The following is a 12,449-nucleotide window of genomic DNA, read 5'->3' as shown; positions in this document are numbered from 1 at the left end:
TCAACCTGACGTACTCTACTGCCGCAACTCTCGAAGACAGGTCCTGTTCCTTGGGTATCTGGTAGTAGACAGTGGTGCTGATCAACGTATCTGTGGCACTAACTAGTTTCCACTAACAACCGAGACTTTGTGGATCTTATCGGCCTCTCAACAAACAAACCCCGACAAGGACCCCTCACTGGCCCAGTCACCGTATGCAAATCATCTTCCCAGTCTAATTTCATTTTTCTCTCAAACTGCTTTTGTGGACCCTACATGCTGTTAAGCCTTTAATTCTGCGGGCCCCTCGGTCGTTTTTCTGAAGCGGGGACTTCTTTCGTCTTCGTTGTCCACACTCGCGGGCAAAATGACCCCTCTGGCCACACTTGTGACATTTCATGTCTGCCTGTGTTCTCTTCCTCGGAGGAAGTGAACCCTCAGGCCCCTCAGGTTCCTCGTGAGGTACCTCATGATTCACCTGCCATTGCGCCGACAAAATTTTCAACACGTTTCAGTTGCTGACCCAACTTGCTCTTACTCTTTGAATGCGCTCACTTACAGCTATTTCTACCGACTTGATTCTATGTTCTGTCTCTCCATCAACTGCTCGGATGAACTTTGTAGGTATTTCCAATCTGCGGTGAGCCTTCATTTTTTTGGAAGTTCTCTGTCTCGATTGCAGCTTGAATTGCTTCTTGAATTACTAATATTCTTCGGTATAGCACGGAATATGCCCTCACGGACGATCTGATCAGACACGGCATCGACAAAGTGATTTTTCACCCACAGATCCTTTGATTCTTCAGGGATTTCGGGGGACGCCTTTACTGCCACTCGTAAATCACCTGTCCCAACTCATGCAGAGTTTTCTTTGATTTCTGCCGCCTATGTCTAAGCTCCACCGGAAAATGTTTTGCCTGTTGATGACCAGGACCAAACTTCCGTGAAAACAACGCTACCAACTCATTTAAAGTGAGCTTTCTCCCCTGCTAGACACTACTCGCTAGAAACATTTGCATATCGTGCGACACCACAGGAGTCGACAGGCGAGTCGTCAAACATGTTCATGTTGGGGCGAGAGGTGTGCCTCACCATTGATCTGACTACTGAATTAACAGCAAAACAGGATGGTGTTGTACGAACGGACTACGCGAATGAGCTGCAGAAGCAGATGAGAGCTGCTAATGACAGGGCCTGAATTTGCTTGAAGCAGAGCGCCAGAAGGTAAAAGAAACGATTGACGAGCAACACGACCAAACTGGACCCCTGTAACTTTGTCTGGTTACACAACCATGCCAAAAAGATGGGAAAGACACTACTTCATCCTGCATAAATTTTCAGATGTCACCTACAGGATCCAAAGGAAAATGAAGGGCAAGATGAAGGTCGTCCACTGCGACAGACTAAAACCCTCTGTAGTGAGCCCATTCAGGCGTGGATAGTCAAGACACCTCGGAAGGACAGTGAGAATCAACCATAGGAAGAATAAGAATGGGAAGGATAAGTCTCGTGGCTCACCAGAAGGGACACAGGTGAGATGTCCTGAGTGCCGAATTCTGCTTCATAAGCGAAGCTTAGACGGACATTTAACGGTTGAGCATGGCCCCAAAGTGTACTACTGGTGTGGAAGATGTGCTCATAAGAACAACAGGCGCAGGAAAAGCAGTGAACAGGAGTCGAAGGGAACATGCAGGCCAAGTTGCCAAGAAAGGGCCTCCAGTAGGCAGCGAGCGAAACTCCTGAGAAGCCAAAGCATAACGGTGACTCCAAGCGAAAGGCGGCTGAGGATACAGAGCATCAAAGAACATCCTGCATAGTGACCAAGGACCAGCGTATCTGCACCGTGCACTGTGTCAAAGGCGCCAATTGACCAGACCAATACCTCAACATGTGTCACTGAGGGCGAGTCTACCCAAGACGGCAAAGCTATCAAGGCAGCCGGGTAGAGAACCAGGTGTAATGGCAGAGGCAGCAGGGACGCCTACCAAGGAGGCATATTCACCACAGGCATAGGGGAGTCAGATCACAGTCCACAAGGAGTTGCGGCAGAGGTAGAAGTCAAGACAGTTGGTTGACCAATGGAGGGATCGCCCCAGAGAGAGGCAGCAATAAATGTGTCACCGATGTCGATGCTATGGGTTTGGAGATGCCCGTTCCTGAGATACCAACCCAATCACCAGGAGGGAAGCCACTCATCCTTTTGAGACAACTGGAGCAAGAGAAACTGTCACGGAAATCAGGGTCGTGAGAGACTTCCCTAGAAAAGGAGCAAGGACATCAAGTCCCTGCAGGTACTCCGGGACCGTATTCGGTACTTACTCCCGGGGCTTGCTGTACGAGTCTCTGAGGAGGAAAAGAAAACCATATACACAAGTTCAGCGTGAACTGTGCAGGAGCACCAGACGCGCCATCAGCTTACCTGAGTTCGCAGGCTGGTATTGGATAATTAAGGGCACCTGTATCACAGGGGTTGGACAGGCAATGACTAACAGTGAGTGGGAGAAGAGCATTGTTGGATACATCAGCAAGATTACAAAGACAGTGACCCGCACTATCAGGATTGACTGCTGCTCACCAAGGATACAACTGATCGCGTTTTCAATGTGTTTCAGAATGTTAAGATTTTATTACGAGTGATATTTATGACAAACTAAAGTTGGTTCTGTTTATGTGTTTCAGTGTTGTATTAGCCTTTGACAAGTTAAAGTATAATGAGGATCGCCTACCACGAACAATTTATATAGGTGCTATAGTAGTACAGAGAGGGAGTTTTTATACCAGCGTGTGTGGTGGGTAATAATTGCCCCGCCAAGTCCTTGATCAACAAAATCATGCCAATCATTATCTAGTCACTGTGGGGGTGGGGGGGGGGGGGCCTCACACTGTGTGTGGGTTAGGTAACATTTAGTTCATAACTCACTCTTATAATCCCCAAATCAATTTGGGGATTATAAAAGTAGCCTGTGTAGGTGAGAGATCCACGAGACACCTGGTGTCAGTTTCCCATCCTTCCCCAGTCCCCCTGGTCAGTCCCTTTGGGTGGTGTGAGACCGAGCGTGTGAGGGTGTTCTTTTGATGGTGTGCTTCGGGCATGGCAGTAGACTTTGGCCAAAATGGATTTGCGATCCCGGCCTCTAGAGGCCTTGGCGATATTTGGCCAAGGTGAACTGGACAGTCGTTTGAGGGCAGTACTGCTACATATTGGTGTCAGAAGTAGGATAGGCGCCGTTGTATCACAACTAGAAATCACCAAAGAAATATTCATTGATTTCAGATGTCTCGTTTGCATTATAGAAGGTTTATTGTGATGTACGAATCAGGGTTGAAATTAGTCTTGGCTCAAGATGTTGTTCAGTATTGGATTTGCAAAAAAACAACGCCGCTGCGATAACCGGCCGCTGCAAGAGGGTGTTGTCACGACAAACCACTATCACCCACGAACTGCCAACAACCACCCCCAGTTCATGGGTGTTTTGCAGTTTGGCGTGATATCATGGGTTATCATGGCGGTAGCTTATTGCCAATCCAACATGCAACGTCGTCTTGACCCAAAACTAGGTTGAAATTTACAACTGTATATTTATACATGTTCATACAAGTAACAAATTTAAATAGCTGGCTGTACACCCCTTGTGGGAGGTGTCCTATTTGTACCTATCTCACTGACTAGTCACATGCTAAATCAGGTAGGATGAAGTAGGGGCGGCGACCTTATACAAATGGTTCAGTAACCAATGAACGTTTGCCCCGAATGAATGACCAAATCATTTGGGATCATTCTTTCTACAATTTGGGGTCATCTAAAATGATAGACGTCTAACTAACTAGCACAGATCAAGCATGCACAAAAATAAAAAGCAGAACAATCGTTTCAGAATATAAGAAGAACTCACGTTTCATGGGTTCCAAAATTTATTGCAACAATGCAAAGAAAGAGCAACTAATTCATGAGAAAAACTGTTAGAAATGACAAGGGCCCAATTTCATGGCACTACTTAGCATACAACTTTTCTGCTAAGGCCAAAAAAAAAAATAATCGGTCTCTGGTCAGACCAAAGTTCCGGAATTGACACAGCCACGCGGCTTTTTTTTTTTTTTTTTTTTTTTTTCTTTCTTTCTTCAAGCTTGGATTGTACAGACAAGGTACATGTAGGTACTATTTTGCTTTATTGGTGTCCTCCATAATTTGCCTTGGTGCTTTCGATCATTTGCCTTGGTGGAATTTCCCATTCCTCGGTGCTCTTTGGTAAAAAAAAATTGAGGTGCGGAAATAGAGGGCGCTATTGGAGCTACCGCGGAACATTTTGGAAAAAAAAAAAATTGACGCGCATGATTTAAATCGACGCGCGCGCTGACCAGAGACCGACTTATTTTTTTTTTTGGCCTAACAGAGCTTCCGTCTATTTCATGGAGACCGTTAGCAGTAAGCGCAACAAAAAGGAACGCTTACCTCAGAAGGACGAGCTGCTTATCCCTCCTATGCAAATATACATTCTGTGCAAATTCAGTCAAAATCAATCAAGTGACTGTTTTCAATGGTTAGGGAAAAGGATTCAAAACATTTTTGACAGTGCAGAGCTCATGGTGCATGCATGTGTGGGCCCTTGGGCTGGGCACTTTGTCACTCATACAGGAGGGCAGAGATGGTGTTGTGGTTGATTTTAGCTGGTTTGCACCAACATGGCAGCATTGAGCTGTATACTCCCCAGGGAGCTGAGATGGTGTTTGGAATGTTTCATTGGCCCAATCAGCATAATAATGATGTAGCGCCTTGAGCACCAATACTGGTGGATACCTGCGCTTTATACATGTAAATACATATCATCCCTACATGCATTGGGAATTACCACAATTGACCAAACATAATATCAAATTAGGTTTTGCCCTTCACCGACGTTTTTTAAACACTGTATACTCAGTGTGTTACCTCCCAAGTGAAAGTTGGAAAAAATCACTCGGGTGGGACTCGAACCCACGACCTCCTGCTTTGTAGTGCAGATGTCTTACCACTCGACCACCGAGCTAACAGGATCGGTTGACCGGTTCGGCATAATATGTTTGCTTTTCATGCATTTTGTTCGTCAATTCATGCCATTATCCTCTTTTACCAGAACACCTGAGTATAGGCCATATATTTGGGCACTGGCCTACCCAAAGAGCGTGGACTGGCTTCCTGTGGTGTAATTAATTGCCTTAAGGGATTAACCAGATAATGTTACACTGGGCTCAGTCAAATATAAAAATCCTGGTACAAAAAGGGCCCAGGCTTTTAAAAGGGAAAATCACCTCATGCCAAAAATAACACCACTTGTGGCCGAATATTTTTTGCGACACGAACGCGAGTTTCAGAATGTCAAAAGGTCGTATTTCACTTAAAATGACCCGACTTTACACACAAAGTCAATGGACGTCGAGATACGTCCTTGTTGCACAGAGCGTATTCACGCGAGATACAAAGCTTTGTTGCAGAATGGAGTTACGACCTTGTTGCACTGACGCGACGATATTGGATATCTCAGTTTTGAGACCCTGGCATTACTTTTCTGCTTGATGCCGACAGTTCCATCGCAGGGTAAGCAAATCACAAGTCAACCTGAGGAAGGCTTTTGCGTGTACACGTACATCATTAAAACATACAAAGCTTTTGAGACTCCTCCTCACCTAGTGAATAATGAATATTGTGTGGCACTACAGTCTGCAGGAAAAGCAAGATTGCCCCACCGACTGCAGCTTGTCTCTGTTGACAATTTTCTTTCCTCACAAAAACGGTTCAGTTACAGGTATCCGCTCCGTTCACAAGTACCCCCTCACCGGCAAACAAAGTTGGGGGTGACCGACCAACGCCATCTTGCCTGACTGCAATTTTGCCCCGACCCGCAGCTGTACCACTGCGAGTTCATAGTACAAATCCCCTGGTGTACATGCGTCATACACAAGGAACGGTGCATGTCAAACAACTACATGTAAATGGCCCGCCCATGGGATGTCGTTGCTAGTTATAAGGGCGCCCTCTTTGTTGGCACACGGAGATCATAGTCTCTATTAACAGTGATAAAAGAATGAACTGCTTTTCTCATCGAGAAGAGCAAAACAGCCTTTATTCTTGGTCAACAGCTTGTTTTCCTCTGAAGCAGACGATCCATTATTCGTTCACAAAAGTAAACTCTCAGGTTAGAAGTCTGTTGAACTCTGACATGAGGCTGGATTTCTTGATGGTCTCCCATGTCCTCCCTGCGTAGTGAAACCTGCAAATGTCAGAAAATAAAGGTCTTTCAATATCAAAGAGACAGAACACCATTCAGGGGAGTCACCATGTTCACTTTTCAGGAATTCTCTTCGTCATTATAAATTACAAATTAAATTAAGGTCAAAATGAAATATTTAAAAAGTTTCTACACTCAGACAAACATGTTTGTTTTTTTTGTGTTGTATGAAGACTTTCATGTTTGGCTGTCCGCTACAACAAGTGGTATCAAAATGTATCAACTAAATTAAAGATCATGATTGATTAATATGACTTGAAGCTTTGCATGGGGCATGCGATAAAATTGAGGAAATTTTTCGGGAAATTTTCTGTCCGTTCTATGGACGGACGGAGCACACTGTCCGAAATATCGAGTTCTACTCTCAACCAACCGGTTCTTTTCAGAACCACACTTCTTCCAAGAAGCGATTTCTTTCCACATGGTGTTATCCGAAAATTTCCTCTATTTTAGGCCCCCCCCCCCCCCCAAAAAAAATGTTCGGTCTCTGGTCAGACCAAAGTTCCGGAATTGACGCGGCCACGCGGCTTTTTTTTTTTTTTTCCGTCAAGCTTGGATTGTACAGACAAGGTGGGTACTATTTTGCTTTTTTGGTGTCTTCACGTACATTGGTGTCCTCCATAATTTGCCTTGGTGCTTTCGATCATTTGCCTTGGTGCAATTTCCCATTCCTTGGTGCTCTTTGGTAAAAAAAAATTGAGGTGCGGAAATAGAGGGTGCTGTTGGAGCTACCGCGGAACATTTTGGAAAAAAAAAAAATTGACGCGCATGATTAAAATCGACGCGCGCGCTGACCAGAGACCGACTTTTTTTGTTGTTGGCCTTATCATGATTGAAATTTAAAGTGACTGATCGATCAGTCACTTTAATCCGGCAAACATTGACTAAGTTTGAACACTTTTCAGCACCGAAAACTAAATAAGAGAGATTCAGTTGCAAAAGTATTAAAATATTATCTAAATTAAAACCAATTTAGTTGATACACAACATGTATTGGCTGTCCGCTACAACAAGTGGCATCAAAATACATGTATCAACTATAAAGATGATGATCTTTACTTTAGTTGATATTTAAAGTGACTGTCCGATCAATCACTTTAATCTGGCAAACATTAACTAATTTTTAACATTTCATATATTTGAAACAATCTGCAGCATAAAAAAACTAAATGAGGGAGTTGCAGCTGTAAAAGTGCTATCAAAATATTAACTAAATTAAAGATCAATTTAGTTGATATATAAAGTGACTGATCAATTAATCACTTTAATCTGGGAAACATTGTCTAATTTTAAACATTTGTATATATTTGAAACAATCTACAGCACCGAAAACTGAATAAAAGGAGTTTAAGCCGTATTTAAAAAAAAAAAGTTGCTCCACCCGCTCTGCTAAAATCCAGAAGAAAAAAAACGTCCGGAGCATCTGCTAAAAAAGGCCATTTAAGTAATTGATCTTTAGGGCTGTCCATTCGCGAATAATTTAATATTCGACTACTCAAAACTGCGTTGACTGAATATATTCAGATATACAAAACTGCCAGCTGCAATTACATGTACATGCCGCGCCGGTCAAAAGATCCAAGCAGAGCGTGCAAGTTAAAGGGAAAATACAACATTTGAAAACATCGAAAAAAAGTTTTTACAAAATACCTTACTGGGATGTTGGTAAATGACAGTCTAAAGCACCCTGTAAAATTATGGCACCTGTTGTGAAGTCATTTTCAAGAAAATTGTATTTTTGTATACATTTCCAACGGTGGTCGGCCAACCACCGTAGGAAAAACCTAACTATTTTCTAACTTCTGCTCCAAATTACCCATTTGTTTCAGTCCAAATTGTGTTTGCCATTGGTTACATGTTCATGAACGGGTGCAGGCCAGCTGGACTGGTTCCCTTTACCTTACAATTTTCCGGCATCTATAAATTGATCCATTTCATCTTTAGTGGAGTCGGGGAACCAGACTGCTTGAACGTTTTTGTTTTTCTTGGTTTTTCCGGCATTTTCGCACACAAAACTTCAAAACATGTCAGTGTAACAATATTTGATCTATTATATTAACCCCTCAAATAGTTCATTCTGAAAATTACAGCGAAAGCCAATGATGTACATTCCCTTTAAAATGTGTGTGTGGCGCACTCAATATGGTCCACTGGAGAGTTTTGCAGTTAACATTTTATAACTGTCCAGGGCTTTAACCCGATGGGAACAGTGAATCGCCGTCAACCAAAAGTTACCATCGACAACTTTACAATAAGATAACATCACAGTTGTGTGTGCATGTGCGTAGTCTTTTTGGTTTTCGAATATTCAAACTCAAAAAAAGCTATTCGAATATGTTGTTGATGATCGAATATTCAAATATTCAGGAATACCTTTAATAAATTAATCACCTCAAAAGTGAAAAGAAAATTTGAAGGACAATTTCTGTCACCACCAATTTTTTTGGGGAAAAATAACTGACCAGTTCTTCTCAGTCAGAGAGGTGTGAGTGAGGGAACTTCTGGCAGCACCGTAGATCTGGTTCCGGAAAGACTTGACGAGGAGGTCCACACTGGGATGGCCTTGGTATGAGACCGGTAACAGACTCAGCAAGATTGACTGATCTGATGAAATGAAAAGAAAAACATTCATACCAACCTCGTCCCCAGGGTGTCGAGCAGTACAGTACGCGCCCACCACTACCTGCTCTCTCACCCTGGTATTGGATCATTTGCATGTGCAAGATTTTTGAACACGTATGCAAATGAGGAATAGTCTGGCGCTAAATTTGCGTTTGTTTTTGTATGCATTGTCGGGGGTAAAAACAACGTCAATTCGTCACGCCGTGGGGTGTAATGAAAACATAATTTTTTTTGGAAGTTAAAATGTTACTATCTGGCCCACCGATATGCGTGACAACACGTAATGCATGTTGGAAATAACAACACCAACTACACGATATAGATCTATTATAGCAAATTGCGGTATCGAATCAGAATGCAAGAAGAAAGTTTCCTATCCAGGGCTTACTATTGGAAACGAGGTTGGAAATAAAGTAAGCATCGGCGACGAGGTTAATTCATACAACATTCCAACATGTTTATATTCAAATCCTTAATTGTTATTAGGGGTGTGCATCGGAACCGAGTACCCAAGTACTGGTACCCGTCTGCTGATGTCAGGAACCGGTTCCAGATTATGGATTAGGGTACCCGTAACCAACTTTACAAATTATACAGTAACTTCTTTAGAGACCATGGAAAATAAAGATTTTGAAAGCCATCCGTGAACATGTTCAAAATATATTGTTGATGTACCCTAACGTGGTGCGGCCCCCAACGTGGCGCACTTTCATTTTTCGCCGGTAGCGCCTACCTAGAGCAAAAGTTTTAACTGAAATTCCACAAAAAGTGAAATTTCATCAAGTTCTAATTACTCCCGTTCATAAATCACGAGTTTATTTACCCGTAACAAAGTTAGAAGAAAAATTTATTTTGGCGTGATTTTCCGATTTTATTCTCAAGTGCAAAGTGAACCCTTTCAAAATGCCCCGAAAAATGAGAAAATAATTTTTTGACAAACACCTGGCTGGGTATGTTAGTAGAGATAATAATTATTTATCAGAACTTACTGAGGTTTACAGAAATTATTAAATGTTAATTTGGAATTTTCCAAGATTTATTCAAGTGCGCCACGTCAGGAAACACTCCGCCAATTTGTGCCCAATTTCCAGACGCCACCGTTTGAATTTCGGATTAAATTTCATGAAACCGAAATTGTTCACAGAGGTTAAATAGCAAGCATTAATAAGGTAAAAGTACTAGTATTTTACTGCATGAGTTTGAGGTTTGTCAAAAAAGAGGTTTGGCAACACTACACGAGGAAAGTCGGGTAAGCTTCGAAGTGCGCCATGTAATAGGGAACACGACTATAAACTGAAATATTGAAAAACCGAAACAGAATTGACAGATCACGCATGAAGTCCAAAAATTTGGGACTCTCAATACTCTGTTTGCGTGAATTCTTGGACTTGCCTGGAAGCTTACCATCAGTGGATGAATGCTCAGAGGCCGCAGTGTCCAGACAGGGCAGGACAAACAAGTTGACATCAAGCGGCAGGTTTTTAGGATTCAAACCTGGCATCAGTTTGGTGTGGGTCAAAGACGCTGTTCCTGTGAAAATGCAAAGAAGGATATAATTTAACCCTGCGCAGTGTTTACAAGAAATGTTTATCCGAAGCTAGTCGCCAACTGCATACCTTTGGGACGCAGGTACTTCCCCTACTACGCAAGACCCTATCCATGTCAAAACAACAAAAAGCCACGTGCCAGACAGTGTCCAGGCATTTGCCAGACAGGGCACTTAAAAGATAATTGACTGGTGGCTGCGGTTTGCAGCTATGAAGGGAGATGGCTGTGTCAAGTTACAGGTGTTTGTATATGTTTCAATGAGACTTGGCAGGCCTGGTCCCAAGGTTGTGACACCGCTCGGGTGAAACCCTGGCTGCAAAGTTCATTGAACCAGCTGATTTGGCATGGGTTGAATGAGGATTAGATGGAAGGTGAACGTCATTGGCCCTCAATTTATTTTTTTCCAAAAAATTCGGTCACCTGCGTACCCGGGGTACGCAGGTCACCCCGCGCAGGGTTAAAAAGTGGGTATTACACTATTCTGGATTTATGATGTTATGACATTATGTCATCATGGGTCATGAGGCGTCATCTGAAAGGAGCATCCCAGAAAACTACAAGTGTGGTTGAGTTGTAGGTCAAAATTAGGGCGACGTCATTGTGGCAGGGCCAAATTTATCTTGTATATTTTCCATGTATGTATCGTATGTATTTAATAGCAGTAGCTCCCCTTAGAAGAAGAAATTCATTTTAGTTTAAGTTTAGATGTAACCCCCCCCCCCCCTTGTTGGTAGTGTGACCCACTATTTGTTTACTTTAGCCCACATGTTCCCCTACACTTCAGTTCAGCCAGCAGACCAGCAGACAAAAGACATACATGCATATATTTTCCTCCTAGTCCTAACTGGAGTGCCTGTTCTGCTTGAAGTTAGTCTGTTGCCGAGTCATTTGCTTTGGTGAGTTTTCTTTAGTATATTGTCAACTTTTCATCTATCATGTATACTTATTTTTTGACCTTTATTTCAGTTTTCTTTTGAAAGGTGGTTAGTTTTTTATAGGAAAAGGCGATTTTTGTCAGCTTTAATCTTTGAAGAATTGCCAGTTCTGAAGTGACCCTTTTCATATTATTTTGCTTAAGACTTAAGTATTTTTTACTTCTTTTGATGATAGTTGTTGTTATCCTTTCTGTTTTAATGATGAAGGTTAAAGTTTTGTATGGACGTCTCATTTTGATTCCTTAAGAGAAAAGTTTCTAGTTGTTCTGTTTGACTGCAACCTTAGTTTTACTGAAGGATAGATTTTGCCTTGTTTCATTCAGTAAGGTTAAGATTTCACTTTGATTTTAGATTTTCTCATTTTCTTTTTGCAAATTTTTTTTAAGTATTAATACATAAGTCTAGATGATCTCAACCATGTGCTTTAACTTTTCATAGAATTGTCTTTGTACTCATTTAAAGGGAATGTACATCATTGGTTTTTGCTGTAATTTTCAGAAATGAACTATTTGAGGGGTTACTATGATAGATCAAATATTGTTACACTGACATGTGTGAAGTTTTGTGTTCGAAAATGCTGGAAAAACCAAGAAAAACACAAATGGTGGAGTGGTCTGGTTCCCTGACTCCACTAAAGATAAAATGGATCAATTTATAGATGCCGGAAATTTGTAAGGTAAGGGAACCAGTCTAGCTGGCCTGCACCCGTTCATGAACATGTTACCAATAGCAAACAAAATTTGTACTGAAAAAATGGTGAAGCTAGAGCAGTAGTTGAAAAAAAAAACGGTAGTTAGGTTTTTCATACGGTGGTCGGCCGACCACTGTTGGAAATTTATACAAAAATACAATTTTCTTGAAAATGACTTCACACTAGGTGCAATAATTTTACAGGATGCTTTAGACTTTCATTTACCAACATCCTAGTAAGGTATTTCATAAAAACTTGGTAGTTTTATTCTTCGATGTTTGCAAATGTTGTATATTCCCTTTAACTCACATGGCCTGTGTAAAGGATGGTGCCACTGGCCTTATTTTAGGATGCGCTAATCCTTCACCTTGGGGATTAGTGTCTATCACTTCCTAAATTTGTGAGAGAATT

General features: G+C 42.0%; 1 protein-coding gene across 1 annotated transcript in view; it reads right to left on the bottom strand.

The window, feature by feature from the left end:
* Window positions 1-4,292: 4,292 nt before the first annotated feature.
* LOC119735793 (protein SMG9-like) overlaps window positions 4,293-12,449 on the bottom strand; it is a 47,036-nt gene continuing 38,879 nt past the window's right edge. Inside the window, exons 10-12 of the mRNA XM_038209727.1 lie at window positions 10,269-10,394; window positions 8,705-8,846; window positions 4,293-6,224 (exon numbers count right to left, since the gene is read on the bottom strand). Of these exons, the coding sequence (XP_038065655.1) occupies window positions 6,146-6,224; window positions 8,705-8,846; window positions 10,269-10,394 (347 nt within the window). The 3' untranslated portion in view covers window positions 4,293-6,145. The remainder of the gene's footprint in view (window positions 6,225-8,704; window positions 8,847-10,268; window positions 10,395-12,449) is intronic.

The sequence above is a fragment of the Patiria miniata genome, unplaced genomic scaffold (genome assembly GCF_015706575.1).
Source record: "Patiria miniata isolate m_02_andy unplaced genomic scaffold, ASM1570657v1 HiC_scaffold_29, whole genome shotgun sequence".
NCBI classification, from domain to species: Eukaryota; Metazoa; Echinodermata; class Asteroidea; order Valvatida; family Asterinidae; genus Patiria; species Patiria miniata.
The sequence above is the reverse complement of the archived record's forward strand: the minus strand, read 5'-3'. Positions and strand labels throughout refer to the sequence as shown.